The sequence below is a fragment of the Lates calcarifer genome, unplaced genomic scaffold, assembly GCF_001640805.2.
Source record: "Lates calcarifer isolate ASB-BC8 unplaced genomic scaffold, TLL_Latcal_v3 _unitig_5776_quiver_344, whole genome shotgun sequence".
Classification (NCBI taxonomy): Eukaryota; Metazoa; Chordata; class Actinopteri; family Centropomidae; genus Lates; species Lates calcarifer.
The window spans coordinates 420,524-447,994 of record NW_026117718.1 but is presented as its reverse complement, the minus strand read 5'-3'; the positions used below and the strand labels follow the sequence as shown (position 1 = coordinate 447,994).

The 27,471-nt window shown below is 41.1% G+C and overlaps 2 protein-coding genes and 1 long non-coding RNA gene across 4 annotated transcripts in view; 2 read left to right on the top strand and 1 right to left on the bottom strand.

Annotated features, from left to right (window-relative positions):
* LOC127141897 (uncharacterized) overlaps positions 1 to 27,471 on the bottom strand; it is a 156,271-nt gene that overhangs the window by 18,855 nt on the left and 109,945 nt on the right. The gene's annotated exons all lie outside the window — the stretch shown is intronic.
* Positions 3,031 to 24,748, top strand: bms1 (BMS1 ribosome biogenesis factor). Its single transcript, XM_018666510.2, is given in 24 exon segments — positions 3,031 to 3,109; positions 5,230 to 5,424; positions 5,695 to 5,885; positions 6,331 to 6,410; positions 6,657 to 6,845; positions 7,011 to 7,153; positions 7,337 to 7,458; positions 7,612 to 7,805; positions 7,946 to 8,088; positions 8,878 to 9,386; positions 10,773 to 10,874; positions 13,694 to 13,845; positions 13,959 to 14,040; positions 14,378 to 14,457; positions 16,908 to 17,099; positions 17,229 to 17,417; positions 18,008 to 18,188; positions 21,059 to 21,117; positions 21,420 to 21,542; positions 22,496 to 22,643; positions 23,388 to 23,563; positions 23,892 to 23,933; positions 23,935 to 24,054; positions 24,316 to 24,748. Coding segments are annotated over 23 exon segments (3,615 nt in total). The 5' UTR covers positions 3,031 to 3,109; positions 5,230 to 5,254; the 3' UTR covers positions 24,544 to 24,748.
* Positions 26,047 to 27,471, top strand: part of mtr (5-methyltetrahydrofolate-homocysteine methyltransferase) — a 41,225-nt gene continuing 39,800 nt past the window's right edge. Inside the window, exon 1 of one of the 2 annotated variants that reach the window (XM_018666485.2) lies at positions 26,047 to 26,414. In XM_018666485.2, coding sequence (XP_018522001.1) covers positions 26,372 to 26,414 — 43 coding nt within the window. In that variant the 5' untranslated portion in view covers positions 26,047 to 26,371. Of the gene's footprint in view, positions 26,415 to 26,485; positions 26,647 to 27,471 lie in introns of those variants that run through there. The other variant, XM_051069065.1, reaches the window with a different exon arrangement.

The following is a 27,471-nucleotide window of genomic DNA, read 5'->3' as shown; positions in this document are numbered from 1 at the left end:
TTAACACAATTTTACTGTTATTTCAACTTGTTCCAGTTAATGTGTTTAAACTGCCACCTCAACTCCTTTCAGTGCTTCAACTTCAGGTACACAATCCTGAGCTATCCATGTAGACTAAACCTTTTCAGATGTTTCTGTTGTAAACACACACACACATTTTCTGTACAAAGTCTAGCCTTTTCTGGTTAGATTTTCTCTTGGATTTTGCCATATCATATCACTTAGTTGTATTGTCATGAACTAATGACCTACTGCATGGTGCCATAATGAATCTTTGTTTAAGTTGATGAAGTAAAATTAAGAAAAACCCACAACTTAAAAAAAAAAAACATTTAAAGAAAATAATTAGTGGTAGTGACACTTGTAAAATAATTGAAATTAAAGATCAGTACCATACTTTAAACACTACTGATCTGTCACTAATGCTCTGTCAATATATTGGCATCAGCCCTGAGCCATAATCATTTTTGAAGGTTAAATACCAGGTGGAGCAAACCAGATGACAATGTTAACAGTAAATATATAATTAAGAGGAGGGTGAAAATAGCTTATCCAAAGGACAACAAGCACTTGATGTTAAAGAGAGGAAGTTCAAAGGCTTTGAAAATCAAGAGGGCAGCTCAAGCTTTATTGGACTCTTGACAACAAGATGCTAATGATAACAGTGATGACAGTTAAGAAGACAAGGATAATGATGACAACAGTGAGTGTAATTATGATGGTGAGATTTAGAACAAAGTCCTCAGAATTTGGTCAGGCTTTGGCTTGTTTCCATCAGAGAGTGGACAGAGAGTATTTTTCCAGTACATTTTTCACCAGCACCATGATTACAGCTTTATTTGTTGCTCTGTCCTTTGTCACGTTTACATTATTACGCTTCTGTCATGGTTATTTAGTTGTGGTGCTGAATCCTCCTTTGGAATGTAAACTGTCTGCTGGCACCATCAAGTAGTACGAAACCATACAGCTCTGACAACAGTGAAGAATCACTTCACTTACTCCGTTTTCTAATTAAAAAGAACTAAATAGAATGTGGGTCCCCTGTAGCATAGCAATGATTTGTTGCTCAATGGTGGATCACTGAGCTAAACATAACTCTGAGGCAGAGTGCTCCTGGTGCTGCACCTTAGAAGAGAGGGAAACTGCAGGGTTTGTCAGATGAATCAACCTTAGTCTGTCTTACAGTCCCAGTGAAACATCAGTTGACCATTACACATCAAACATTCACACAAGGTGGTTAAAGACTTCTCAATTTTTTCTCTGTCTCTTTCCATTTCATTTGATTTTTCTTGTGTCTTTTCCCTTTCACTTCTGATTCATGTTATCTCTTTTCTTTTTTTTTCCCGATTCCTCTTGGTTTCTTTTCTTTTACATTATATTATTCCTTGCTTCCTTTCAGTTCCTTTGTATTCAGGATATTTCAGTGTGGTGTAATTGATCTTTCACCAAAGTACTTCATCATGAGCCAAATCTGATTATATGAATTACATCCTTTCTATTTCAACTCCTCTTGCATCACCTTTTGCCTTCTCTCACTATGAAACAGTTAAAAAATGCATGTCATTGCTGCCCTTTGCTGTCTCTCTTGTAAAGCTGTTTTCTCTCTCTCCAAAGTTGATGCTTCAACATAAAGCATTCATGAGTGAGAGCTGGAGCTGAGCATACTGAAGACAATGGAGAAGATAATCATGCTATATTATATATAAGATTTTTACTAGTGTACTTGAAACAAACAAATGGGATCAGGTAACACAACACAGACAAATACTCACACAATGAAGAAAGCAGCAGCAGATTAATACCATGTTGGCTGGTGCAAAAATGGTGCATTTGAAATGAGAGGAGCTAAAAGAATGTTAGGTGAAAATCACAAATTTAGAAAAAAGGATGGAAATGATGATGACACGAAGGGTATGCAAACAGGACCAAAGGTAAAAAAGAGTTGTACAGGGTGTCTGTGTGTAATGGCAGTTTCAAGTACTAGAAACCAATCAGCGAGAAAGATGTGGTGATGCCTCAGCTACTGTAAACATGCTAAGGCAGAGGATGCACTGCAGGGTACTAGACTTGCTGCAGGACACTATTTGTGGACAGATTGGTGTGGCTCTTTAGAACCTATTAGTATAAAAGTGGTATTAAACTGGACATTGACTCTGTGAGAAATGATGTAACAGGATTGGTCAGCATCCACGCACTGCTACTACCCCTATCTTTCTATATTGAGTTTGCCATATTTGTTTTTATTTGATTATAAATTTAATTTACCCATGTTCAGAATGAGAGCAACTGGGAGTCTCTCTCACATACACACATACGCAGAAAGTGAGTGAGAGAGAGAGAGAGAGGGAGAGAGAGAGAGAGAGGGCAGAGGGTGGACAGTCCACACAGTCTCTCAACTTGTGAAAGAGGTCTTAAACCTAACCTTGACAGAGCCCATGGATTACTCTGTGCGAAACCATGTGTGTTTGTCATGCAGGTGCACTACACTCCTACAAGGCATGAGATGCTACACAAGTCCAGTGAGGGTTCCCTGACAAACAGAGGAAGAAGCTTCACATCTAGCCAGATTATAACCTTGCTGTGAGGAAGAAGACAGAGGAGATGTAAAGAAGTGGCTGAGAAATAGAGGAAAGAGGAATTGGAAATTATCAGGAATGTTGTTGTAATTGCTGTTGTTTGTAAGGCCAAAGGAATTTGTTCTTTGTTGTGTCACTGTCTAACTGACTAATAATTAGCTGTTGGCCATTTACTGTCAATCTGAAGAAGACAAGTGTGATTCTGTTTTGAACAGGAAACCTGAGTTCAGTTGGACATCACTGAGTTTGTGACTGCACTTAATAAAGTTTATTTTTAAAAGACAGACATCACTACATTACCATTTTTCCTCTTTTGGCAAAGAGAAAGAGATCTCATTCAGCCCCAAGCCTGCAGAGGGCGCCACTACGGAGGGATAGGAACCTGTACGTCACTGTGCGGAACCTTTTAGAATTTTGTTTCTACTCGTTTGATGACGAAGTGACACTTCCGGGCTGGACTACAGTACACACGTGAGAAGTGGAGGAGACAGGCAGAGTGGAAGCAGAGCAGAGCACAGCGGATTTGTGTGCAGGTATGGCGACTGTTTGTTTTCTGAACATTGAACAGATACATTTAGGAGAGTTAGAGATGCTTAAGACAGACAGGCAGACGGCTGTACTCTGCTCTGACTGCAGCCTGGAGCCCCCAGCCCTCTCACTTCATCACAGCTTACCTAGAAAACACGGCCCGGTACATGGCCATGTTCGTCTGTTGTTCGATTGAGTAGGACAGAGTGAGAGCTAAACAACACACACATCGCGGTGAACTTGGTCTAAGTCCTGTATGGGCTCAGGCAAAGACCAAAGGATCAAAGCAGCAAGAAACAAAACACAACCACAGGAAGATCCTGATGGGAGAAAAAGTCAAAAACTCAGTTACAGCATCTCAATGTGTGGATTCTGTTATAGCTTTTTTGTGTGTGCGTGCGCGTGTGCATGTGTATACAAGTGTATGTATATACACGGATCAGCCATAACATTATGAGCACTAGTGGATGAAGTGAATAATATCGATCATCTCGTTATAACACAATGTTCTGCTGAGGAACCTTTGGTCCTTTGGACCTAAATATTGTCACAAACCAAGCACACACCCCTCCAATGGCAACAGCACTCCCTAATGTCAGGGGCCTCCCCTGGTAGGATAATGTTCTCACCACACCACAAAAACTGCTCAGAGATGTCTTGAGGAACACGACAAAGAGCCAAAGCTGTTGACCTGGCCTCCAAACTCCCCAGATCCCAATCTGACCCAGCATCTGTGGGATGATCCAGAACAAGTCAGATCTATGGAGACCCCATCCTGCAGCCCACAGGACCCAAAGGATCTGCTGCCAATGTCCCGGTGCCAGACACTACAGGAGATCTTCAGAGATCCCCTATCCAAGCCCCAACAGGTCAGAGCTGTTTTGCCACTATGAGGGGGACCTATGCAACATTAGACAGGTCCCACAGGCAATGTTCCCTCTAAGCTGCGTGCCTGCGCAATCGCACACTGCACCTGCTTTCTCCACGCACAGCAAAACTATGTAGCACATAAAATTACAGTGTGCGACAGTGTGCACATCTGATGTTGCTCACAGTGGTCCAAGGAATTCTCAGGGAGTTTGTGTGTATGCTCAGACATGAAAAATTAGGGGGAACATAACCCACAGGTACTAAATCAGATTGGGATCTGGGGAGTCTGGAGCCCAGTTCCTCAGCAGAACATTGTGTTATAACGAGATGACTGATGTTATTCACTTCATCCACCAGTGGTCATTGTGTTATAGCTGATTGGTGTTTGTGAACAGGAGAGAGAAGGATAGCACAGTCTATCACACCCTCAGTGAAAAATGGTGGGAATATTTAAGTCTGGTGGTGTTTTATTTACACCTGCACTGAACTGACTACACCCTGGCCACTCCATTCTTCAGACACCCTCAAAGCCTGGAAGCTAGAAAACCAGTGAATTCGGACTGTTATGGACTTTCCTCCACAGTCACTTGACCTCAGGCCGACCAAACATTTATGGAGACACTTTAATACAGAGAAAGTCTAACACTGTGTGACATCACAAGAAGCTCTGTGGATCATCATGCTGGAATTGATCATGCTAGGTTAACATGGGCATCAGTGCTGTCACCAGTGCCTGCTGACATTAAAGCAAAACGGGGACAGATCAAATTTGAGATGTTCTGAAATTCATGTGCATTTTTCAAATATTCAGCTTTCACTCAAATTATTAAGTGGATCATTCCATGTCAAATCAGCAGAGGCCTCACAACCATCGTGAATTTGCTTCATACTTCATGTAAATAATGTCATTGTGCCCAACAACTAGTGAGTAAAATGTTCAGCATTAGTTTCTGAGATATGGAGGCTTTTGAGTGAGTGTTGCTCCATGTTCCGTAAATCATTAATTTTGAACTATTCATGCTACAACCTTGAAATTTTACACTATTAGTTATCTTCTGTCTGATTGGGATACAGCTGCTTAATTGCTATGGTATGAATTGCTTACAATTGTATTTAAAAGACATTTTGTGCTTTAGAGCCCATTATGTCTTCATGGATCCACATTAGACCTTTTAAATTTTTTCAAAACAAACTCACGTTAGACAAGGTTTTTAGCAACTAGGGGTCTTAATAGCTGCTGTTATGTGATGTCCAGTGTGTTTTTTGCTGCAGTGGACAGGATGGACGGGAAGGTGAAGGAGCAGAAGCGACATCAGGCCAAACACAGTGGACCGAAGGCACAGAAGAAGCTTAAGAAGCAGGGAGGCTCAACAGAGGAGGATGAATGCAAACGAAACCCCAAAGCATTTGCAGTTCAGTCTGCTGTCCGCATGGCCAAGACCTTCCACAGGTCAGCACTGACAGCTTTCTTATCAGCTGTACTTCTATGTATGTGTCAGACAGACTGAGTCCTCTGTAGCATCCAGGCTGTAATGTAAAATTCACCAGGTCTGTGTTCACAAGGTAGGCCTTCAGGCTCAGTGCCAATCAGGGATGCACGTTTGACATCATTCCATTAACTGATGAATCTATTGTAAGAATAAGCAATAACAGAGATCAAATCAGGCCCAGTCCAACAACAGTACGAAAATACTCTGCCACTGTGTATATTTTTCTTCAGGGCCCAGGACATAAAGACCAAGAAACATCACATCCCCCTTGTGGACCGAACTCCCCTTGAACCTCCTCCAGTCGTGATTGTGGTTGTTGGCCCCCCCAAGGTGGGAAAAAGCACCCTTATCCGCTGCCTGATCAAAAACTTCACCCGGCAGAAGATGGGGGACATATGTGGACCTGTGACCATTGTCTCTGGTGAGTTTGGCTGATGATTTCTTTGTAGTTAGGCTCCACTTAGAAACCTCTGCAGTAAGTGTTCATGTTTGTACAATTACAAGTTTTACAGCTTGTTACATTTAATAGTTTTCTGTCTGATAAAATGGCATTTAAATAAAATATCCCCACTCATGATTTTAAAAATGACATGCAACACAAGCTGGATTCTAACAGGGGACATTGCAGTTCATTGTCAGTATGTTGACCCTCCAGGCCACCACAGTGCCCCATCATCAGAACCTCTGAATCCTTCTTCAGTAACCATCACATATTACCAGGCACTGCCTGCTAATATGCAGAATATTATCATGCAAACAAATTTAGAAAGTTTGGACATGAATCAATGATTTTAACATCTGTATTTAACCATCATGTTACAGAAGTTGTTTCTGATTAATAAGAGACTACTTGTTATATTCTTCAGGAAAGAAGCGGCGCCTTACTTTCATGGAGTGTAACAATGACATAAACACTATGATTGACCTTGCTAAAGTAGCTGACTTGGTAAGTTTTTCAGTGCATAATAAGTTAATTTGTTAAATGTATTAGGGAGTTGTTTTTAATGACATGTGAGACAGTATGACATCATGAAACATATTTCTGTACTTTGTAATATGATCAGCTTTACAGTTCGTTGTCAGTACTGAAAGGTTTCTTTAATTCCTAACACTTGTTTCACCTGTCAACAGTAGAGTCAACACTATTTTTAATGAAATACATTTAATACATTTAAGTGTTTTCTCTCTTCAGGTTTTGATGCTGATCGATGCCAGCTTTGGCTTTGAGATGGAGACTTTTGAGTTCCTCAACATCTGTCAGGTACACGGCTTTCCTCGTATCATGGGTGTGCTGACTCATTTGGATTCATTCAAGAACAACAAGACACTGAGGAAGACAAAGAAAAACCTCAAACATCGCTTCTGGACAGAGGTCTACCAGGTGAACAGAACACACTCACATCCGTATTGCTGAAATATGCCCCCTGTGCTCATATACACAGTCCTGTACATTTAAACAGTAACTTGTCTGCCAATAATCGTATCATAAAGACTCTTTTTACGTGTGTGTGTGTGTGTGTGTGTGTGTGATGTTTGAACCTGTCAGGGAGCCAAGCTGTTCTATCTGTCTGGTATGGTGTATGGTGAATATCAGACTCAGGAAGTGAAGAACCTGGGCCGTTTCATTTCTGTCATGAAGTTCCGTCCTCTGGTGTGGCAGACCTCCCATCCCTATGTGTTGGTCGACCGGTGAGTGTTGACCAGCAGAGCTACACACTCCTGACTTATTGTCATTAAATTGACCCATTAGTTACCTTTAGTTAGGCTGTAATGTGATAACACATCTCTGTCTTTCATAAGTGCAGCTGCATTCTTTTTCTTAGTATACAGTTAACTTCTCTGTTTTCAATGCTCCTTTCTGCACTGACACAGTATGGAGGACCTGACTGACCCAGAGAGGGTGAGAACAGACCCAAAGTGTGACCGGACTGTGTCACTCTATGGTTACCTGAGAGGGACACATTTGAAAAACAAAGGCCAGGTCCATGTCCCAGGTAAATAAGCATAGTGCTGTTTGTAGCTGGAGTTGTTGTGTGATTCTGTCACTTTACAGATGGAAAATAGCAAGTAGCTCAGGTCCAGAGCATCTCCTCTCATGGCTTGTTATTAATCTGTTAATGATATGTTGTCTTTTATTTTCTCTGCAGGTGTAGGAGACTTTCAGGTGTCAGATGTGAACTTCCTACCCGACCCGTGTCCTCTGCCAGATGCTCAGAAGAAGAGAGCACTGAATGAGAAAGAACGTCTGCTCTACGCACCCATGGCTGGAGTTGGGGGGGTTGTGTATGACAAAGATGCTGTGTATATCGATCTTCCTGCCAACCATGTAAATCAGCAACAGGTGTGTGATCAGTTCAGTGTTTTTTTGTTTGTTTGTTCTGTAGAAACCTGACAACTTGATGTAGATGATGAGATGAGATTCCAAGTATTGTTGTACCTAAAGGGAAGAATGTTCTTTTTTACATTTTTTATCTGGTACAGGAGGAGGTGCGACCCACCACAGAGCTGGTCCAGTCTCTTATTGACACACATGCCACCTTGGATGCAAAGATGGCTGCCAGTAAAGTTTCTTTGTTCAGTGGCTCTGTCACCCTGGACCCGACTGACATTGAGCAGCAGAGTGGGTAAGACACCACACAGCTCCAGTCTCTCTCTCTTCTCTTCTTTTGCACAACTACAGATATGATGGTCATTGGAGACATGAAGTGGTTAAGACCAGTTTATAATTTCTTTAGCCACGTGGCTGTGAGGGTCTGTTCACACACACGTGTCCACACACAGCATGTGGATATAGCCTACATTTATGTATACATGTTTTCGCTTGTTTCTGGCCCTTTTATTGTGGATATATGTATATATGTATATGTATGTCCATCCATCCATACAGCCATTATCCTTAAGGGTTGTGGGAAGCTGGAGTCAATCCCAGATGTCACTGGGTGAGAGGCGGGGTACAACCATAGGTGAAGTGAATAACATTGATCATCTTGTTCCAATCCAATGTTCTCCAGGGAAACCTTGGCTCCTTCATTCATCTGGATGTTACGTTGACACGTACCACCCACCTAAACATTGTAGTATACCAGATGTGTCAAACTCAAGGCCCACCACTTCATCTTAGGTGGCCTTTATGTAGCTTTCAAAGACTATGATTATCGTAAAATACAATGCCATACCGCTTTACAGAAGTACAGTGAATGCATCTTGATTTTGTTACCTGTGCAATGAAAGCTTCTAGCCACTGGATGGCAGTGTCTCAATATCAGCTATTTCCTGCAGCGTTTTTTTTAGTCAGTGATGGAGTTGTTCTAATTGTTGATGTTGGATAAACACAATGTTAAGTGACAAAAGAATACTAGAAAAATGAAGGAACATGCTTGTTTCTAAATGCTCTGATTTTATTTGTGTGTTAGAGAAAAGGAGGGTCCTCATGAGAAGCAGGTCTGGGATCCTAACACTCAGAGAGAGAGGAGGGCGGTGGTCTTCACTGAGGAGGAGGAAGAGGAAGATGCTGTCACTGGTTCCAGTGATGAAGAGGATGACAACAGTGAGGACAGTGAGCAGGAGAAGGAAGCGGACGAAGAAGATGATAACCTTTCTACATTTCTCAAAGATGCAAGGGCCAGATCTGAAAGGACAGAAAAAACTGCCCCACCAGTGAAGAGACAGAGGGTAGAGGAGGAAATGCTGGTGTTCGCTGACAGTGAAGATGACCTGGAGATGAGTGAGGAGGAGAGTGAAGAGAAGGGGCAGTCTGGGAGAGCAGGAGACTCTGGACACTGTTCTGAGGAGGATGAAGAAGAGACTGAAGATGAAGAAGAGGAAGATGATGATCAAGAGTCAGATGATGAATCAGTGGAAGAGGAGGGTGCTGCACTGATGGAACAAACAGCAAGTGAGAGTGAGGAGGAGGGAGAGAAGGGTAAATATAAAGTTGCATCTGTAATCAGATTTTTATTTGCTTTCAAATTCTGTTCAGTTCTGCTTCTGATACCTGGCCTCAATGTACAAAACTAGAAATCACTTAATGAAGCGGTATATTTTCTTTTGTTTGAGTGTGCTCATGTACTCCACAGTCTTAGGTGAGGTTACTGGCTTATCAGAATAACTTCAGGAGTAATTTAGTGATGTCCATTGTAACTTCCCAATTAACCTGTACTACTAAAGGTGGACAGGTTTTACCCGGGTCTGCTGCCATGGTAATTCATGCTGCATCTCTTAACTGCTCCAAGCAGGTTATGTTCATGGTTAACTCGGTGTTATCCTGTGTAACTACCGCCCCACAGGTGGAAGAACCAATACTGGCACAATGACTGAGAGAGGCTGACTCCACAGGATGAGGTTGTTTAGAGATTGTCAGCCTCATTTAAAAAAATAATAATAAAATTTAAATTCATGTATTTATTTCCTTGCCTTCTCCTTTTCCTAAAAAAAAAAAGAAATTGATAATAATTAATAATAATAATAATAATAATTTGCAACATTTCTCTTAGTCAAGCTCAAGTGTGCTTTCACACAGCTAAACACACAGGGAAAGAATATGGAAAAATTTAACATCATTAGTGTTGCATATTATAAATAAGAATAATCCTTTAGATGGGGATAGGGAACATGATTGTTCTGAAAGACAATAATGCGGCTGTTATAATTGTAGACTACATGCCACTGTACTCAGTATTACTGCGAAAAAAACCTTAGTATCCTAACAATTACCACATATTTTACATCTCATTGTACAACCTAAGAATCCAGAGAACATTTGACAAGTCTTCCTGGCTTTGTTGACAGCCGTGGTTTTACATTTTGCTGTTTGAGTCTCGTAAACCGTCAGAATTAACGTGCACTCTTCATCTGTGCACGCCCACTTTATGTAGATGCACAGACTCAGCTGATCAGCATCTGAACCAGTAGTGCTGTTTAACACCAGTTGAGGGAACTGGGGTTTGTCAACCCTGACTTCCCCTGATAACCTCCAAGTTAAACCAGAGTAGGTTAAACTCCCTTCGTAGCACAGGCCTCTGGTCACCGTATAACTGATTAACTGAAAAGAACTAAACTTAAATGTAAGATTTTATGATGTTCATATATGAGTTAGTCTCAGCTCAGGCAACACAAGTCCAACAAGTTTGTTGGAGGACAGAAAGCATTGCATACTTGATCACACTGAGTTAGACTGTGGAACTTGATCAACATTTTTTAAACACCTTAGCCAAAGACAAGAGTGACTTTATATTTGCTATCAGTAGTTTTCATTTCCATGTAGTTTTGACCCTGATCAGGAGACATGTGATACTGTTTCCATCCTCAGGGACTCTGAAGTGGAAGGAGGGTCTGCAGCAGAAAGCGTCAGAGGCATTTCTACGGCACCAAGAAGCTGCCCCCAATCTGAGAAAATTGGTTTATGGTTCAGGTAATTAATGTCCCTTCCTACTTTTCCTCAGGATTCAGGATCATTCCAGAGACACAGTTAGACACTGATCAGCCCCAACATTAAACCACTGACAGATGAAGTGAATAACATTGATCATCTTGTTCCAATCCAATGTTCTGCTGGGAAACCTTGGCTCCTTCAAAAACTGCTCAGAAATTTCTCAAATAACACGACAAAGAGCCAAAGGTGTTGACCTGGCCTCCAAACTCCCCAGATCCCAGTCTGACCCAACATCTGTTGGATGATCCGGAACACCCAGAGCCATTGAGACCCAAAGGATCCGCTGACAATGTCCCAGTGCCAGACATCACAGGACACCCTTAGGGGCCCCGTATCCATGCCCCAACAGGTCAGAGCTGTTTTGGCAGCACAAGCGGGACCTACACAATATTAGGCAGATCCCACAGATGCTGGATCAGGACCCAAGGTTTCCCAGTAGAACAGTGTACTGTAATGACATGATAAAGGCCTCACCTCAGTGGTTTAATGTTGTGCCTGATTAGTGTACATTTATACATACTGTGTACATTAATGAGATGTGAGACAGTATGACATCAATGTCGAAATGAGGATATGTCATCTCAGTATGAATTATGTAAAGAAAATACACAACAAGGTGTTCAGAAAATAGATGAGGAGTGGCAAAGAACCCCACAGCTGTAGGCAGTGTGGTGTATCCTCTTGAAGTCACGGTTTTTTGGATGAAGACCGTGGGAAGTGTTTATCAAAGTAAGAGAAAGACAGGCTCCCCTGTCATCATCTGTTTGCTCAGTATGTTCCAAATACTGAGCAAGTAAATATACGGCTTCCATTTGCCAGTCTCAGCTGAATGTGTATGAAGTTGCATTTTAATATATTTTAGACAGGTGTTGTGAATATGAATTTCCTTTTAAACTTGAAAAACCAGATGACATACAGTTGCAAGAAAAAGTATGTGAACCCTTTGGAATTTCAGGGTTTTCTGCATTAATTTCTCCTAAATAAATATAATGTGCCTAAAATAATAACACAATTTTTTTTTGATCTTTCATGTCTTTATTGAACACACTCATTCAACATTCAAAATGGCAGTGGAAAAAGTAAGTGAACTTTTGGAATTAATAGCTGGTTGACCCCCCCGGCAGCAATAACCTCAACCAAGTGCTTCCTGTAGCTGTGGATCAGACCTGCACATCGTTCAGGAGGAATTTTAGCCCATTCTTTCTGGCAGAGCTGCTTTAGCTCTGTCATATTCTTTGGATGAGTCATGTGTACAGCTCTCTTCAAGTCATTCCATAGCATCTCTATTGGATTGAGGTGTGGGCTCTGACTTGGCCACTCCAAAAGGTGGATTTTGTTGTTCTGAAGCCATCCTGTTGTGGACTTTGGCTCCGGTGTTTTGCCTCATGGTCCTGTTGTATCACCAAACTTCTACAGAGTTTCAGCTGACATACAGACATTCTCACATTATCCTGAAGAATTTTTGATACACTTGGGAATTCATCTTCCCCTCAATGATTGCAAGCTGGCCAGGCCCTGATGCAGCAAAGCAGGCCCAAATCATGATGTTTCCTCCACCATATTTTATGGTTGGGATGATGTTTTCATGATGATATGCAGTGCCCTTTTTATGCCAGATGTAGTGCTGCGTGTTCTTTCCAAATAGTTCAATCTTAGTTTCATCAGTCCACAAAACATTTTGCCAATACCGCTGTGGAGTGTCAATGTGCTCTCTCACAAACTTCAGGTGTGCAGCAATGTTCTTTTTAGTAAGCAGCAGCTTCCTTCATGGTGTCCTGCTATAGACATCCTGCTTGTTCAATGTTTTATGTACTGTAGACTCATGAACACAGATGTTAGCCAGCTCCAATGATGCCTTCAAATCTTTGGCTGTCACTTGGGGTTGTTTCTTTACCTCATTGATGAGTCTTTGTTGTGTTCTTGGGGTCATTTTGACTGGGTGCCCACTTCTCGATAGAGTAGCCACAGTCCCAAAGTGTCTCCATTTGTAGATTGTTTTTCCTAACTGTAGACTGGTGAATTTCTTTATAACCCTTTCCAGCTTTATGTAAATCAAATTCTTGATCATAGATCCTCTGAAAACTTTTTGGCGAGACATGGCTCACATAAGCATATTCTTCTTGTGCAGAGCAAACTCAAAATGTCTGAGTGGTTTTTATCTCCAAACTCATTTTCTTAACAAGACTCCAGGTATGCTAACACCTGACTCCAATTAGCTTTTTTGAGGTCATTAATTCAAGGGTTCACATACTTTTTCCACTAAGCACTGTGAGGTTTTTATGGTTGCTCTCAATAAAAACATGAAAGGTCAGATTTTTTTTGTGTTATTATTTTAGGCACATTATATTTGTCAATACCCTTGACTTAGATGAAGATCAGATCACGTTTTATGACAAATTAATGCAGAAAACCATGGAATTCCAAAGTGTTCACATACTTTTTCTTGCCACTGTACACTCAGTTGGCAGTCTATTAGGTACACCTAACTACCACTATTGCATTCTAAAAAGGTTTCAGAGAGGTGTTGATTCATCTTTATGATACTTTTGGAGGATGCAGTTTGTGATTCTATCAAATTGTACTGCAGTTACCAGACAGATGTTTCCACTGTTTTGTCCACCATCTTTATATCAGTGAGTGTAATAAGGCAATTCAATTCAACAGCAGCAGCACAAAGTATAGCCTTCAAAATGATCATACATTTGAGTCAGCTATTGCTAGTTTTAGCTAGGTGCACCTGTGTGTACGTTTTAGCTTTTTATTATCTTTTGATGATGTCAACTGGTCTTTTTTTTCAGTTGTAGAGGCAGATGACTCTGAAGAAGATAAAGAGGAGTTGGGGGGCCTGTTTCGAGTCAGTCGCCCTCAAAAGAGCAAAAAGTTCAAGGCAAATGCTGTGGACTGTTCCCGCTTCATCCCTGACACCTCCCACAACTGGGACTTGGAGGAGGTAGTATTACTTCTGTTCTAATGGGGAAAATTTGAAACAAGGAAGTCAAAATAAAATACAAAAAGGATGTTGAAATAAGCTTCAGTACTTAAAGTTACAGTGTTTGTTTGCAGATGTTAAACTCCATCAGGGACTGCTTTGTAACAGGGAAGTGGGAGGAAAGCCAAGATGCAGCCACACTACTGAAAGAAGACGGTAAGAAGAGTTCAGGGGGAGAACCTTTCCACTTTGCCCAAAACACTCATCTACATTTTAGACTTATTTCTGAAAAGGTTCTAAACAATTGCAATCAGCAAATTATTGTGCTCAGCGTGGAACCTTGAGTGCATGCATTTTTGAGGGGCTACTTTAGATTTAATACTAGCTGAGTGGTTTAGATGTGGACATTCAGTTAAGAATGAGACTGGTGTAGCTGTTCTTCTCATAAAGGCCATTCATGGGTAACCACAGTTTTGTTTCTGACTGGTGAGACACAAAACCATGTGTCATCAGAAAAACAAACTCAGCATACAGTATTTTGCATTTTGTCCAGAGGAGCTGTACGGTGACTTTGAGGATTTGGAAACAGGAGAAGTCCACAAGGGACAAACTGGGCTGCAGGATCAGGCTGAGGTACGTCTCTTTCACTTTGAAGACAGTTTTACTAACCACTGTTCCAGAGGTCATGTCAAATAAAATCTGTCCCACTGTGATGGTATCATTCTGTGAAACCTATAATTTCCTCTCTGTCCTTTTCAAGAAATGAATGTTTACTTCAGTTTGTTTGTATTTACTGAACTGAGTTCTGGGTGTGTTACTGTATTGAACTGTCTGAAATATGTAGAATATGTTTTTTCATTACTGCTATATTACTATATTTTCTAGACATTATCCAGTGGAGCAGAGTACCAGACATTAAACAGACTTTATCCCACCAACTTCTTGATATAAAGTCAGTGTAATGTCTGAGTGTAGCCTATGTGTGAGTAGAGCAGGCAATCGTCGAGTGGGTGTGTTGATGACGTTCTCGCCTGCAGCACTGGTCACCTGCATGCACTACCTGCAGGCTCCACTCCTCACCTTAACTAAACAGAACATTGCCTGTAGGTGAGAGCCAGGTCTCACAAGGACTTCTCCAACTCTGCTGTATGTGGAGGGGGTTATGGTTAGGGTTAGGTATCACCAGAGAATGACCAGACCTGATACTCGAGTCATAGTCCGGAGTTCATATGTGAAAATGGCTTCTAAGAAGATTTGCATCTTTAACATTGTTAGAGGGTGTTGACATCTGTACTTGGTGATGACTGAAGGACGTTATTTCTCTTTAACCCTTACAGACGTCACTGTGTGTTAGGACATACAAGTGAAGGAGCAGTGTGTTTGTAGATATTTTCTTTACTCTGAATCAGCTCATGAAAAATTTATGTATTAAATCCCAAATAGAAAATATATTAGTATTTTCTGCGACTTCTGGCGCTTACATTGTACTGTAGTAGTATCTGAAACACACCTTGTTCAAGCAGCTAAAATTTACCACATGTATAGCAAAGATGTGCTTAAAAATGCAAACACAGTGGTAGAAAAAAGTTTTCGGACACCCCATGCATTTGTGAAATATTGCATTAAGAATCACTCACACTAAACAAATCCTAAAAAAGCCATTGAAAACTTAAAATTGATTGGTTCCATAAAAATACTTTAAAAAAGACATATTTGTTGCCGTGCTTTGTGTGTATATAAAGCCAGCACATTTGAAAGTTCTTCAGAGACAAACATGGCTAAAACAAGGAACCTAACGCAGGAAACACACCTGAAGATACAGATTCTCAGTGAGGAAGGGTACAGCTGCCGCCAGATAGCCAGGAAGTGCAGATGCAGTCCTTTAGCAGTTGGATACACTCTGCAGAAATACAGACGAACCAACAGCTTGGAAGACAAACCAAGATCTGGGCGTCCAAGGGTTTTCTTCAGCAAGAAATGACCGCATCCTGATCCGCATGTGCAGGGAAAACCGCTGAATGACATCACAGGAGCTTCAGCAGCAGTGGTCAAACCAAACTGGTGTCCAGTGTTCCACCCACACTGTACGTGGCTGACTTTTAGATCGTGGCTTAAGGTCCTACAAGACTGTCAAGAAACCCCTGATCAATGAGAGACAGAGGTTAGCCCGGCGTCGTTGGGACCAAGCACACAAGAACTGGACAGCCAGGAATTGGAAGAAGATTCTGTGGTCAGATGAGTCCAGCTTCCAGCTTTAGAAGCTTTATCTCCAGCATGTACAGTACCTACTGTCAAGCATGGTGGAGGCAGTATCATGGTTTGGGGATGCATGAGTGCTGCTGGTGTTAGTTATCTCACTGTCTGTGATGGCACATTGAACTCTGTATTGTGCCATTCTCGAAACCCACATGCTCCCTTCTGCACGTGCACTGTTCTGTCGAGGTCAAAACTGGATGTTTCAACAAGATAATGCCCCTTGCCACACAACCAGGGCCAGGAGAACTTGGCTGCAGGAGCACTGGATCCAGGTCTTAGAGTGGCCAGCTCAATCCCTTGACATGAGCCCCATTGAAAATCTGTGGTGGATTATCAAAAGGTCTGTTTCGTGTTGCGTAAACCAAAGAATTTAGAAGAATTAAAAGCAGTAATTCAAGAAGAATGGGACAAGATTACCCCTCAACAGTGTGAAAGGCTCGTGGGGAACATGCCAGCCAGGATTAGAGCTCTACTGCGTGCTAATGGCAGGACTACTAAATATTAATTTGATGATGTGGTGGTTTATTTATTTTTTGTTCAGTTTTGAACACATTCTCTGTTATTTGTTGACTTTGATACAGACAATGTTGAGAACATTCACTTGGACTCAAGGATTAAAGGTCAAATGTCAATGTCTTAGTGACCTTGTGTTCTTGTTAACCTGATATATCAGCAACACCTGGAGGAAATTTCAGTACATTTGGCACAAAGATTCACTTAGACTCAAGGACCAGGATTCACACACTTATTAACTGCAATTAGACTGGTTGGTGGATGTACTGCAGCTGCAAGGTGATTATAGTAGTTGTGTACTTTGTGACCAACAGAATAGTGAGAAGGATGATGATAACGATGATGAAGCTGAGGAGAGTCTGGTGAAGGTGGATGATGAGGAGGTCCAGAAGAACAAGCGTCTGGATAAGAAACGCAGACTAAAGGAGAGATTTGATGCAGAATATGATGACGGAGATGCTACGTACTTTGATGACCTGAAGGAGGAGATGCAGAAACAGGCTGAGGTAGGTACAGTATGATAGACAGAGCATTGAAAAGCATTTCATGATTTGTTACTTACTGTTGTCTTACTGTTTATTTAATTTACAATTTTACCTGACATGTGTTTGTATGTTTAATCTTTCTGTCCTCAGCTGAACAGGGCAGAGTTTGAGGATGTGGACGATGAGACCAGAGTGCAGTATGAAGGCTTCCGTCCAGGAATGTATGTCAGATTAGAAATCTCCTCTATCCCCTGTGAATTTGTCATCAACTTTGATCCCCATTACCCAGTCATCCTTGGCGGTCTGGGCTCCAGTGAAGGCAACATAGGATACCTGCAGGTATGGGCAATGATTTGCACATGACTAATAGTGCGTACGGATGCTTAGGCCTTTGGTTTATTTAAAGCAACACTATGTAACCTTTACTGATCAACAGCAGCCTCTGGAGTGTGATCAGTTCAGGGGTTTTCATGTGGAGAAAACAAAGTCTGTCAGTCTCTTAACCAGAGCCCACTCAATGAACTGTAACACGGCCGAATGGTGTATATTACCCATGATCCCTGCAGGGAAGACAAAAAGCTGTTAAAAACCACTGTCCTCTAGCTGCTGAGCAGTAAACAGCAGATACACAGTCAGAAGGCAGCTGGTGAACACAGCAGAGACTTTAGCTGCTAAAGAGCCAGAGACTTCCCTCAGGAGGTGGTGGAGACCAAACTAAAAGAGTGTAATAAGACAATGGAAACTCTAGTAATGCAATAAAGATATCCCACTGTATTCTGACTGATGTCTCTGATAATCATAACTCTTGTCAGGTGTCAACATGAGACATAATTGGTTTTGAGAAATAACTCAAAATGTCCTCACAGCTTCTCTTATAATGTGTCGAAGTAGTAGGCACATATCTAAAGCTGTTTGTGTGTGTGTGTCAGATGCGACTTAAGAAACACCGCTGGTACGAGCGCATCCTGAAAACACGGGACCCCCTCATCCTGTCCTTAGGCTGGAGGCGCTTCCAGACCATCCCTCTCTATCACATCGAGGATCACAACGGACGCCACCGCCTGCTCAAATACACTCCACAGCACATGCACTGTGGAGCCTCCATCTGGGGTGAGACACCGTCAAAGCACTGTTGACTGCTGGTGTACAGTGATGAGTTAGATTTTAATCCTCTTGAACCTTAGCCAGGTTGTGTAGTTTTCTTTCTTTGTTGTTACATGCACATAATAAACCAGATTAAGGCTTATAATGAGAGTAAGACATTGATTTATATGTTTACAGTGGTTGCTAAAAGGAAAATGTTTACATGTCATTGTATGCAGTGTCATTAATGGCTAAAAGCTTCACCTCTAAATTATGTTACTTTGTCAGGATTGTCTCTTGTATTCAGCCTCACGTTTTCAGTCTGTCATAATACTGTGGTTTACTCCTCTGCTTACTGTTGTGCTTTGATGCACTTGTGTAATTACAGTAGTTTCATCATAGTAAAACATCTACAAAGAGAAAGGCCAGCATCTCAGTCTTATCTGAATGTAGCAGCAGCAAATTTTGTGACAATCAGCTTTTCACAACAGTTAGCCTCTAATTTGGTCGTTTGAGAGGGGTCATTCACTTTTACAGGAACATACAGCTGAGTATCATCAGCAATAGCAGCTTAAATTTCGTGACTAAGTATAATTTGGCCCTGATGTGAAATATAAAGAAAGAGTCAAGAACAGAGCCCTGGCGTACTCCATATTTCACGTGAGAAAAGTATTGTAATATAGGACGTTTTTTTGCAATTTTCTTTGACCTGATAAACTGCATGACAGCCAAGCCAGGCATGAGACACCCAGTTGGTTTCCCAATCAGTCTAGGAGTATACAGTGATGAGACTGAGCCAGAGAAGTACAGATGTAGAATCTGTAAAAGTTTTACTTAGAGGATCACAGAGCATCACCGGCTGTGGCTCTGGAGGAAGAGCTAATCACTTCACATTTCAATATGAATACTGAACTGAACCAGATACTAAACCCCAAATTTCCCTAGATGTTGTATCATCAGTGTTTGACTGTGTGTGTTAGATTAAACACTGTCTGGATGTGTGGGTGAAGAAGCGGGTTTGGCTGTAGTGTTAAGAGCTTTGAGTGATCAGTAAGACTTGGGAAGTGCTATATCAATGTAGCTCAGTTTATTCAGGTGAATACTGAAGGTCACCCTTAATTAGGATTAGGTGGAATGGTGGAAGATTAAGTAGTAGAAGATACCCCTGTACATCCACAATGTAATGCAGACATGGATATACTGCACTGAGGATTTGCACTGGTACTGTTTGATCTCATGCAGTGTGTATTTATAGATGTCCCTGTTTGGAGGTGCAAAGAATGAGAGGAGAGAATGTAAATTCATTGAAGCAGCTGCTGAGCCTGATTTATCACCACAGGCTGACCGCTGGGTGAAAAGCAGGTGTAGAAACTGCAGTACTGTTTAATCAGACCACAGCAGACAGATAGTGAGAGATAAGACAATTTTGGTCTTTAATATTATTTTAATTTAAGCAGCAGTGAAAAAATAATAGAAAATTAAATAATGCATATGATGTAACTTCAGAGTGGCTTTAAGTTTTCACAATTTCATTTGTGTTTTCCTTAGCCTTGAATTTGTACTTTCCTGACCTTTAATGCTCACAGCAGCTCCAGTTCAGGGCTGTTCTGTATTCTGTTCAATAACCCACTCCAGTAAGTGAAGTTTTATCTAAAAAATCCCACATTGACAACATCCTGACAAACCAAGTAAACTATATAAATATACATAATACATACACATAATGTATATATATGCTGCTTTAGAGGCTTTCATGCACAGTTGTGGTTTTTACACAGTATTAATAAGATCTGTGACTCATTAGAGTCAGGAGTCATTTCTTTCGCTCTCTCTTTTTTTTTTTTTTTTTTTTTTTGATTTATTTATTGCAACATATCAAATACATAAAGATAATCAAATTGTACGACACAGTTACCCGAATTATCTATATTCAAATCCCTTCCCCAACCCATCCATATCAAACTGGCCACCCAAAAGCATATTGTTCACTCAAATCCAACAAATTTCTGTGGAATATTTTGGAGCACAGGACCCCACATTTTATTAAATATTTCTGATTTCCCTTTAACATTGTACATAATTTTCTCTGATGTGCAATATGACAGTAATTCACTCCACCGCTGTTTCTGGGTTTGTTGCAGGTCAGATTTCCAAGATGGCAAAATCATTTTTTTGCTGCTGCAATAGCAAGCAAACCTATTTTTTCTGAGCTAAATCTACAGTATAACTAGATAATACATTAATATCCCCCAAGAGGGCTCTGCTTAGATCCATCTTGAGGTCTTTATGTAGTGATTTACTAAGTTGTCTGTATATTGACAAAAGAGGCGATAGGAGACATCCTTCTCTAAATCCTCTTTCAAGATGATTTTTAAGTAAAATATTTCTTAAAATATTGGATTATGACTTCTGAAGCAATATTAATGGAGGAGGTTTTTTCTGCCTAGATAATGACCTCTTTAGGCATGCTCACAATAAGTTTTATTTATTTTGGAAGGTTATGGGTGGTCGTATATATTGGAGGTTTAGGGTGGGTTGATAATTGGCCAGATATAGTTTCTCTCTGCTTGGTTAATGCAAATTTATGAAATTAAGAGCTAGAATCTCACTTTCTCTTAATTCTAGTAAACTTAATATTCTTACACTTAATGTTAACGGAATAAATTATCCCATTAAATGAAAAAAATTATTAGAGCGTTTTAAGAGACAGAAAAGTGACATTGTTTTCTTGCAAGAGATGCATTTAATTAACCAAAAACATGAGAAATTAAAATGTTACTGGGTGGCTAAAGTATTATATAGCTTCTATAACTCTAACTCTAAGTTTTAGTGTCCTATCTGAAATGATCACATCTGTGATAATAACTATTTTTCTGTCTCCTTTTCTCTTATTGAAGGTCCCATCACACCACAGGGCACTGGTTTCCTGGCTGTTCAGTCAGTAGCAGGAACTAAAGTGAGTCTTATTCTCTCAAGTTACTGTTGTTTAAATCAGTGTGATCCATCAAAATGTTATAGATCAAGTAACTGAGAATAACATTATGAAAATTCCAGTTGTAATAGAGGTGAGAGCTGTTACCTGTACTTTTACCTGATAGTCGCAGTTTGTAAAATGGTTTCATATTTGTTAATATCAAAATTAAAAATTTCATGTGATTAAAATTAAAAAAAAAAAAATCTAAATCATTCTCCTAGCACTGATACAGAGGGCCTGAGTAAGTCTTTAGCTTACTTTGAATTGCTGTTTTCTCTCCGCAGGCTAATTTCCGTATTGCAGCCACAGGAGTGGTCCTGGATCTGGATAAATCAGTGACTGTAGTGAAGAAACTCAAACTCATCGGTTATCCCTACAAGATCTTCAAGAACACATGCTTCATTAAGGTAGAGAGTAGGGACGGACATTTTAATTACTTTTTGAAGTCGATGAATCAAGCCAGTTAAAGTCGATTAGTAGTGATGTCATCGTTAAGATGCGCCCTCCACCCAACAACAATATGTTGTCATGTTCAGGTCATGTTTTTTGCAGCGTAGTGTACAGATGCACTAACTTTAACTCCCAAGCCCCACTCATCAACAACACACCTCAGACTAGCGGCATTGTTCAGCATTGTTCACCATTGTTCCCGCGTGGCCTGACTGAATACACTTCTATTCACGCCTTCAAGGCAGATAACCTGTGACAGTGTATGTATAAACACCTGTCAGCACGGTCATCTCTCAGTTCGACAGTCTGTCTTCACCAAGCCCAGCTGCGCAGCGGTGTAACTGTGATCATCATTTTTGGAAAGCATTACTTTGACTCAAATATTAGACTTTGATATGTGTGACACTGATACCTCATGATGCAGTTACATATGCATCATTAATTTATCACAGTTAGGGAGTACCAGCTAGCTGCTAATTCATGTTTTATTTGCAGTCTGATAAACAGTAAATTCATCAGAGAAGTGGCGTGTCTTCATCTTAAGTGGGTTGGAAAAATGTTAAATGTGACCTGGAGTGACTCTGGCTGGTCTGCAGCTTAATCCAGGTCAGGTTTTTGTCTCCTCTGGGAGTCGTCATGGATTTAAGAGTGTTACAAAAATTCTGACACGTCACAGTAAAGGTGTACTTGATAAATGAGGCACTCTTGCAAACTCTGGCCTTGAATAAAATAACCAAACATGCTTTTGACCATGTGTGTGCATGTGTCGCTGTGGGAAACAGCAGGGCTTTCAGTTGCCTGTGCTGAATTTGAAAGTTCAGTGAGGCATCACAATATGAAGAGACAGGAGTATAATGTTAAGAATGCTACTAACAAGTACCTTCTTTGACCTCTCCCTCTGTGTTCACAGGGCATGTTCAACACAGTGCTAGAGGTGGCGAAATTTGAAGGTGCTTCTGTGCGAACAGTGTCAGGGGTCAGAGGTCAGATCAAGAAGGCGTTGTCTACACCACCAGGAGCTTACAGAGCCACGTTTGAGGACCGCCTGCTTATGAGTGGTGGGTCCCTGTCATACTCAATAACCAACCTGTAGAGGATTGAACATTTTAAGTGCTTGGGCACAATCATTGATCAGACCCTAACTTGAGTACAAACAAAAACGTGCTCTCCAAAATTGTAAAAGTTGCAGAGAAGGTGATTGGCAAGTCACAAAAACAACTTTGCAATTTATTTGACAGCGCTGTACATAGGAAGACTACACACGTAATTGCAGATACTTCACACCCACTACACTCAGAGTTTGAGCTGCTTCCAACAACCAGAACATATAAGTCATACAAGTCCTTTATTCCTTATGCCATACAGACCCTGAACTAGGCCCCGTTGCTAGGCATAAAGCTCTACTGGAGCACAGGCTCCCCACCACTACCCCGCTACCCCAGGCAGCTACGTATTACTACGATTTTTACTTGTTTGTCATAATAATTGTTATAATCAATACTAAATACAATTTATAAACTGGCAGCTTTGACTTTCAATATGACATGGACACTGCATGGAGATAAAGATGCCATAAAGGGTGAACAGGTTTCAGTGCAGTGGGGGTTTATGGCAAATGTAGTCATAATTTGGAGAATGTGTGTAATACCATTTTTCACCATTCATGGTGAAACCACTTTTCATCTTCACCACGATTGTCTGTATTTTATGGTCACTGTACCTTTTGTGTAGTGACCTTAACAAGTACTCAGACAATGGTATAATGTTTTGAGATGTGTTGATGTGGTGTGTGTGTTGTGCAGACATTGTGTTCCTGCGTTCCTGGTATCCAGTGTCCGTTCCTCAGCTCTACAACCCTGTCACCTCTCTGTTGCTGCCTGTTGGTCAGAAGGACAACTGGGCAGGCATGAGGACCATGGGGCAGCTCAAACATGATCTGGGCATCCGTAACAAACCCAACGCTGACTCTCTGTACAAGGTAGACAGATGTATCTGTAAACACATGATCTGATGAACAAATGTATTGCACTAAATGCTACAGCACCTTCCAAAGCTCACAGTTCTCCAGTGTGAGGATTTTGTCTTTTATAAGACAGTAAAGTAAATGTGTTTGGGTTTTGGACAAAACAAGACATGAAAATGTTGAAATCATTAGATGAAGCCCTAAAACAGATTTCACTGCGTATTTGTCTCATGTGTTGAGTTCTGGCTGGCCCAACTGTAGAAGTCATTATTGAATTGTGTTGCAGTTATAACAGAGACCTATACTTCACTGTAACTGTAACCTTTAATCCTTTTCCCTTCAGCCGATAGTCCGAGGCCAAAGGCATTTCAACCCCCTCCACATTCCCGAAGGAGCTCCAGAAGTCCCTGCCCTTCAAGAGTAAACCCAAACAGCAGCAATCCAAAGGAAAGACACCCAGAGACCTGCAACGCCCCAGTGTGATCAGAGAGCCCCACGAGAGAAAGGTAAGCAAAACCTGACACTGTAGTCTCAGGACAGCAGCTCAGGAGTTATCATCAGCCTTGGTTGTGTGTTTATAATGAAACACTAATCTGACCATTCAAACAACAACTGGTGAACAAAATGTTGTTAGAACTGATAGAACTGGCCATATCTATGACAAAAGTTGTGGATTCCTTTACTGGAATATGACCTTGTGCTGCCCCCCTGTAGTAAAACATGACTTCATCACTATAAGAATTGTCTCTCTTGTCCTGTTCCTTTAGGTGGCGGCCCTGCTCCATGCTCTTAGCACAGTTCACAACTACAAGAGGAAGAAAGCCCACATGGTGCAGCATGCCAAACACAAGGAGTTCCTGCAGCAGAAGGGGAAACAGGAGGAGGCCAAGCTGAAGAGACAGAAGGAGGCACGTAAAAAACTGTACCGTGTCATGGGCCAGATGGACCGGAAGAAGCTCAGGTCCAGTCTGAAGGGGGCGCCACAGGAGGACTGACCCTCTGTATCTGGACTAGTATCTGGACTGCAGCAAACCTCTGTCTTCCCTTTAGACTCTTATCATGTTTTTCATAACATTGGCAGATGCATTTTTATTGTGCTTTTTTGTGTATGTTTTGAAATGAAGATTAGCTGTAAAGAAAAATGGATTTGACTTTTGGAGCCAATTTTAATGAAACATTAAAATAATGACCAAAATGTTAGCTCTCTGACACAGTATCAGTTATTGTGTTGGAGCTATCAGATGTCTCCATTCTCTCTCTTGTTGTAATCCCACCTCCCAAAGGACCCTTGAGAATAAGTGGTAGAATAGATAATGGAGGGATGGACAAACAGCTGAAGGGTCTGGTTGCCTGCAACAGTCTTAAGGCCTGGTATTCTGTTTTTATTGGTCTGACTGTTTACTGTGTTTACTGTACATGTATCTGTCTGCTGAATCTGCTGTTCTATCAACAAAATGAAGCACCTGTTTTTTCAAGATTAGGAGAAGACCTCCTCATAATGGGCAATTTTCCGGGTGAGTTCACTTCGACATAAAGATATTATCTGCCATATCACAAATCAGAGAGAATCTGTCAACAGTCTTCATATGGTGCTCAGGATGCTTCAGTAACAAGAAGAATATAAGATTATAAGACTGAATTCTCCACACCACCACGTTTCTCTTACCAGACACTTTTCTTCAAAAGTCCTTTCTGTACCTATAATGTACTGAACAGTGCCATCTGTTATTTTATGATGGAGAAATCTGACTGTGTCTCATACCAAACAAACTGATTTATGAATCCTGTAATCCTGTCAATTTCTCTGATAAGCTGTACGCAACATTTTTCAGTGAAAACTACCAGACATGAAAAGTTTTTGTCTCAAGTTTTGATGTTAATAAATGAGGCAGCATCAGAGAGATCTTGATGGAAGCCCATCTCTGTCAGGAAATTACAGAAATAATGATAATAATCCAAATAATGAAATAAGCCAAAAAGTCAGAGAGAATAAGAAAGTCACAATTTTGAGAGATATATTCATAATTTCAATTTAATACCTCATAATTTTGACTTCAGAGGTCTGGTTCACTATATCATAATTTTGACTTGCTATTGTATAATGTGGTGTAGCTTAAAAGTTTGTCTTGAGAGGTCAAAATTTTGTATTTCAAAAAGTCTTTAAATATTCTGGCCAGAATCCTCGCATGATTGTTGGTGTGTAACTTTTCCCCCATACACCTGAACACATCGCCCTGGATATTTCATACTTTTATTTTTCTTCTTACTTTCCTGAAATGTTTAGAACAACATATTTTGGCTGAGTAAACAGTGTGTATATAGGTTTACAAAACAGTGCGACCTGTTGAGGGGAAGTCATATTTCTAAATCAAAAACAGCTGTGCAGGTTTTCCACAATGAGGTCGATATATTTGATGAATTGCGAGAACAACTGGTAAAAGTCAAACGCCGTCGCTCAGTCTCGCTGCGAGAGGTGAGTCCGACTTGACTGCAGTCGTTTCCCAGCAATCAGCGGCAGTTGATCTCGAACGCAACTAAAGTCGGACAGACTTGTTAACTGGCTTGCATTGTTTTAAACCCCAGCATGCATCTAGTCAAGCTCCGCAGCACCACCACGTGAAATCGAGCTTACATATTGGCTTTGTGGTGGAGCCTTTATTGTGATGGTCTCAAACCGGAAGTGTGGATATCGCGGCTGGCGAACATAAAGCTGCAGAAGAGCAAATAAAAGCTGTAGCAGTTGTAAAAAAAGTTTGAGTCCTAAGGTTAACAGTGATCTTCAGACGGGTTGCGGGGCTGTTTTCACGGCTAGCTCCTCACAAGATGGCTCCAACTAACGTCATTCATCGGTACTCTTCAGAAGCGGGTAAATACACTTAGCTTCCCCGGTGTTACCAGTTAGCTTTTAGCCTTCTGCCTCAGAGTGTGTGTGTAAACTCAGAGAACCTACGGTTGTCCACTTGTTACACCACGTGTGTGTGTGGCAAGTTATACCAGCCAACTAACACTGGTGTATTAAATGTAACCAGATGAGACAGTTAATTCTGTGGAGAGTTAGCTGTGATAGAACATTCATTCCTGTTAGTCTGACAGATCAGGTAAGTTGGACATGTAACAGATGCTCCTCTGACCAGCATGGTGACAAGTAAGCCAGCACTGTGAACCAGGTAAACTAGCTGAGGGAGAACCACTGCTCAGGTCAGCAGACTGTTTGGATAACTCCATACTGAACTAAAGCTCTTGAACAGCATTTGAAAATGAAGAGGTTATTTCTCTGTAAATGTTAATGAGAATGATAATGGAAGCTTTTTTAAATGACTCTATTATGTTGAGTTTTGTTTTGCCTGTTAGATATACATTTTATATGTATTATATCTTTTGATTTACATCTAAATGTGATTGAATCAGTCAGTCAGTGTGCGCCTCCATGAGAGTTGTTGATAAAGTTATTTAACAACAAAAAAGAATGCTTTAATGTGGTGAAGTAAAAAATAGACACTGACACAGTTATTGGCTACTCTTCAGTAATATTTGGTTGCAGAACAAATGGCAACAATAGACCTCTAAATGTTTCTTGTAGGGGCGGCACAGTGGTGCAGTGGTTAGCACTGTCGCCTCACAGCAAGAGGGTTCGAGCCCTGGTTTGAGCCTGTGTGGAGTTTGCATGTTCTCCCTGGGCCTGTGTGGGTTCTCTCTGGGTTCTCCGGCTTCCTCCCACAGTCCAAAGACATACGCGTTTCATTGGCCCTAGGTGTGAATGTGAGTGTGAGTGGTTGTTTGTCTGTATATGTTGGTCCTGTGATGGACTGGCGATCCGTACAGGGTGTACCCTGCCTCTCGCCCAATGACAGCTGGGATAGGCTCCAGTCCCCCCGTGACCCTTAACAGATAAGCGGTATAGATAATGGATGGATGGATGTTTC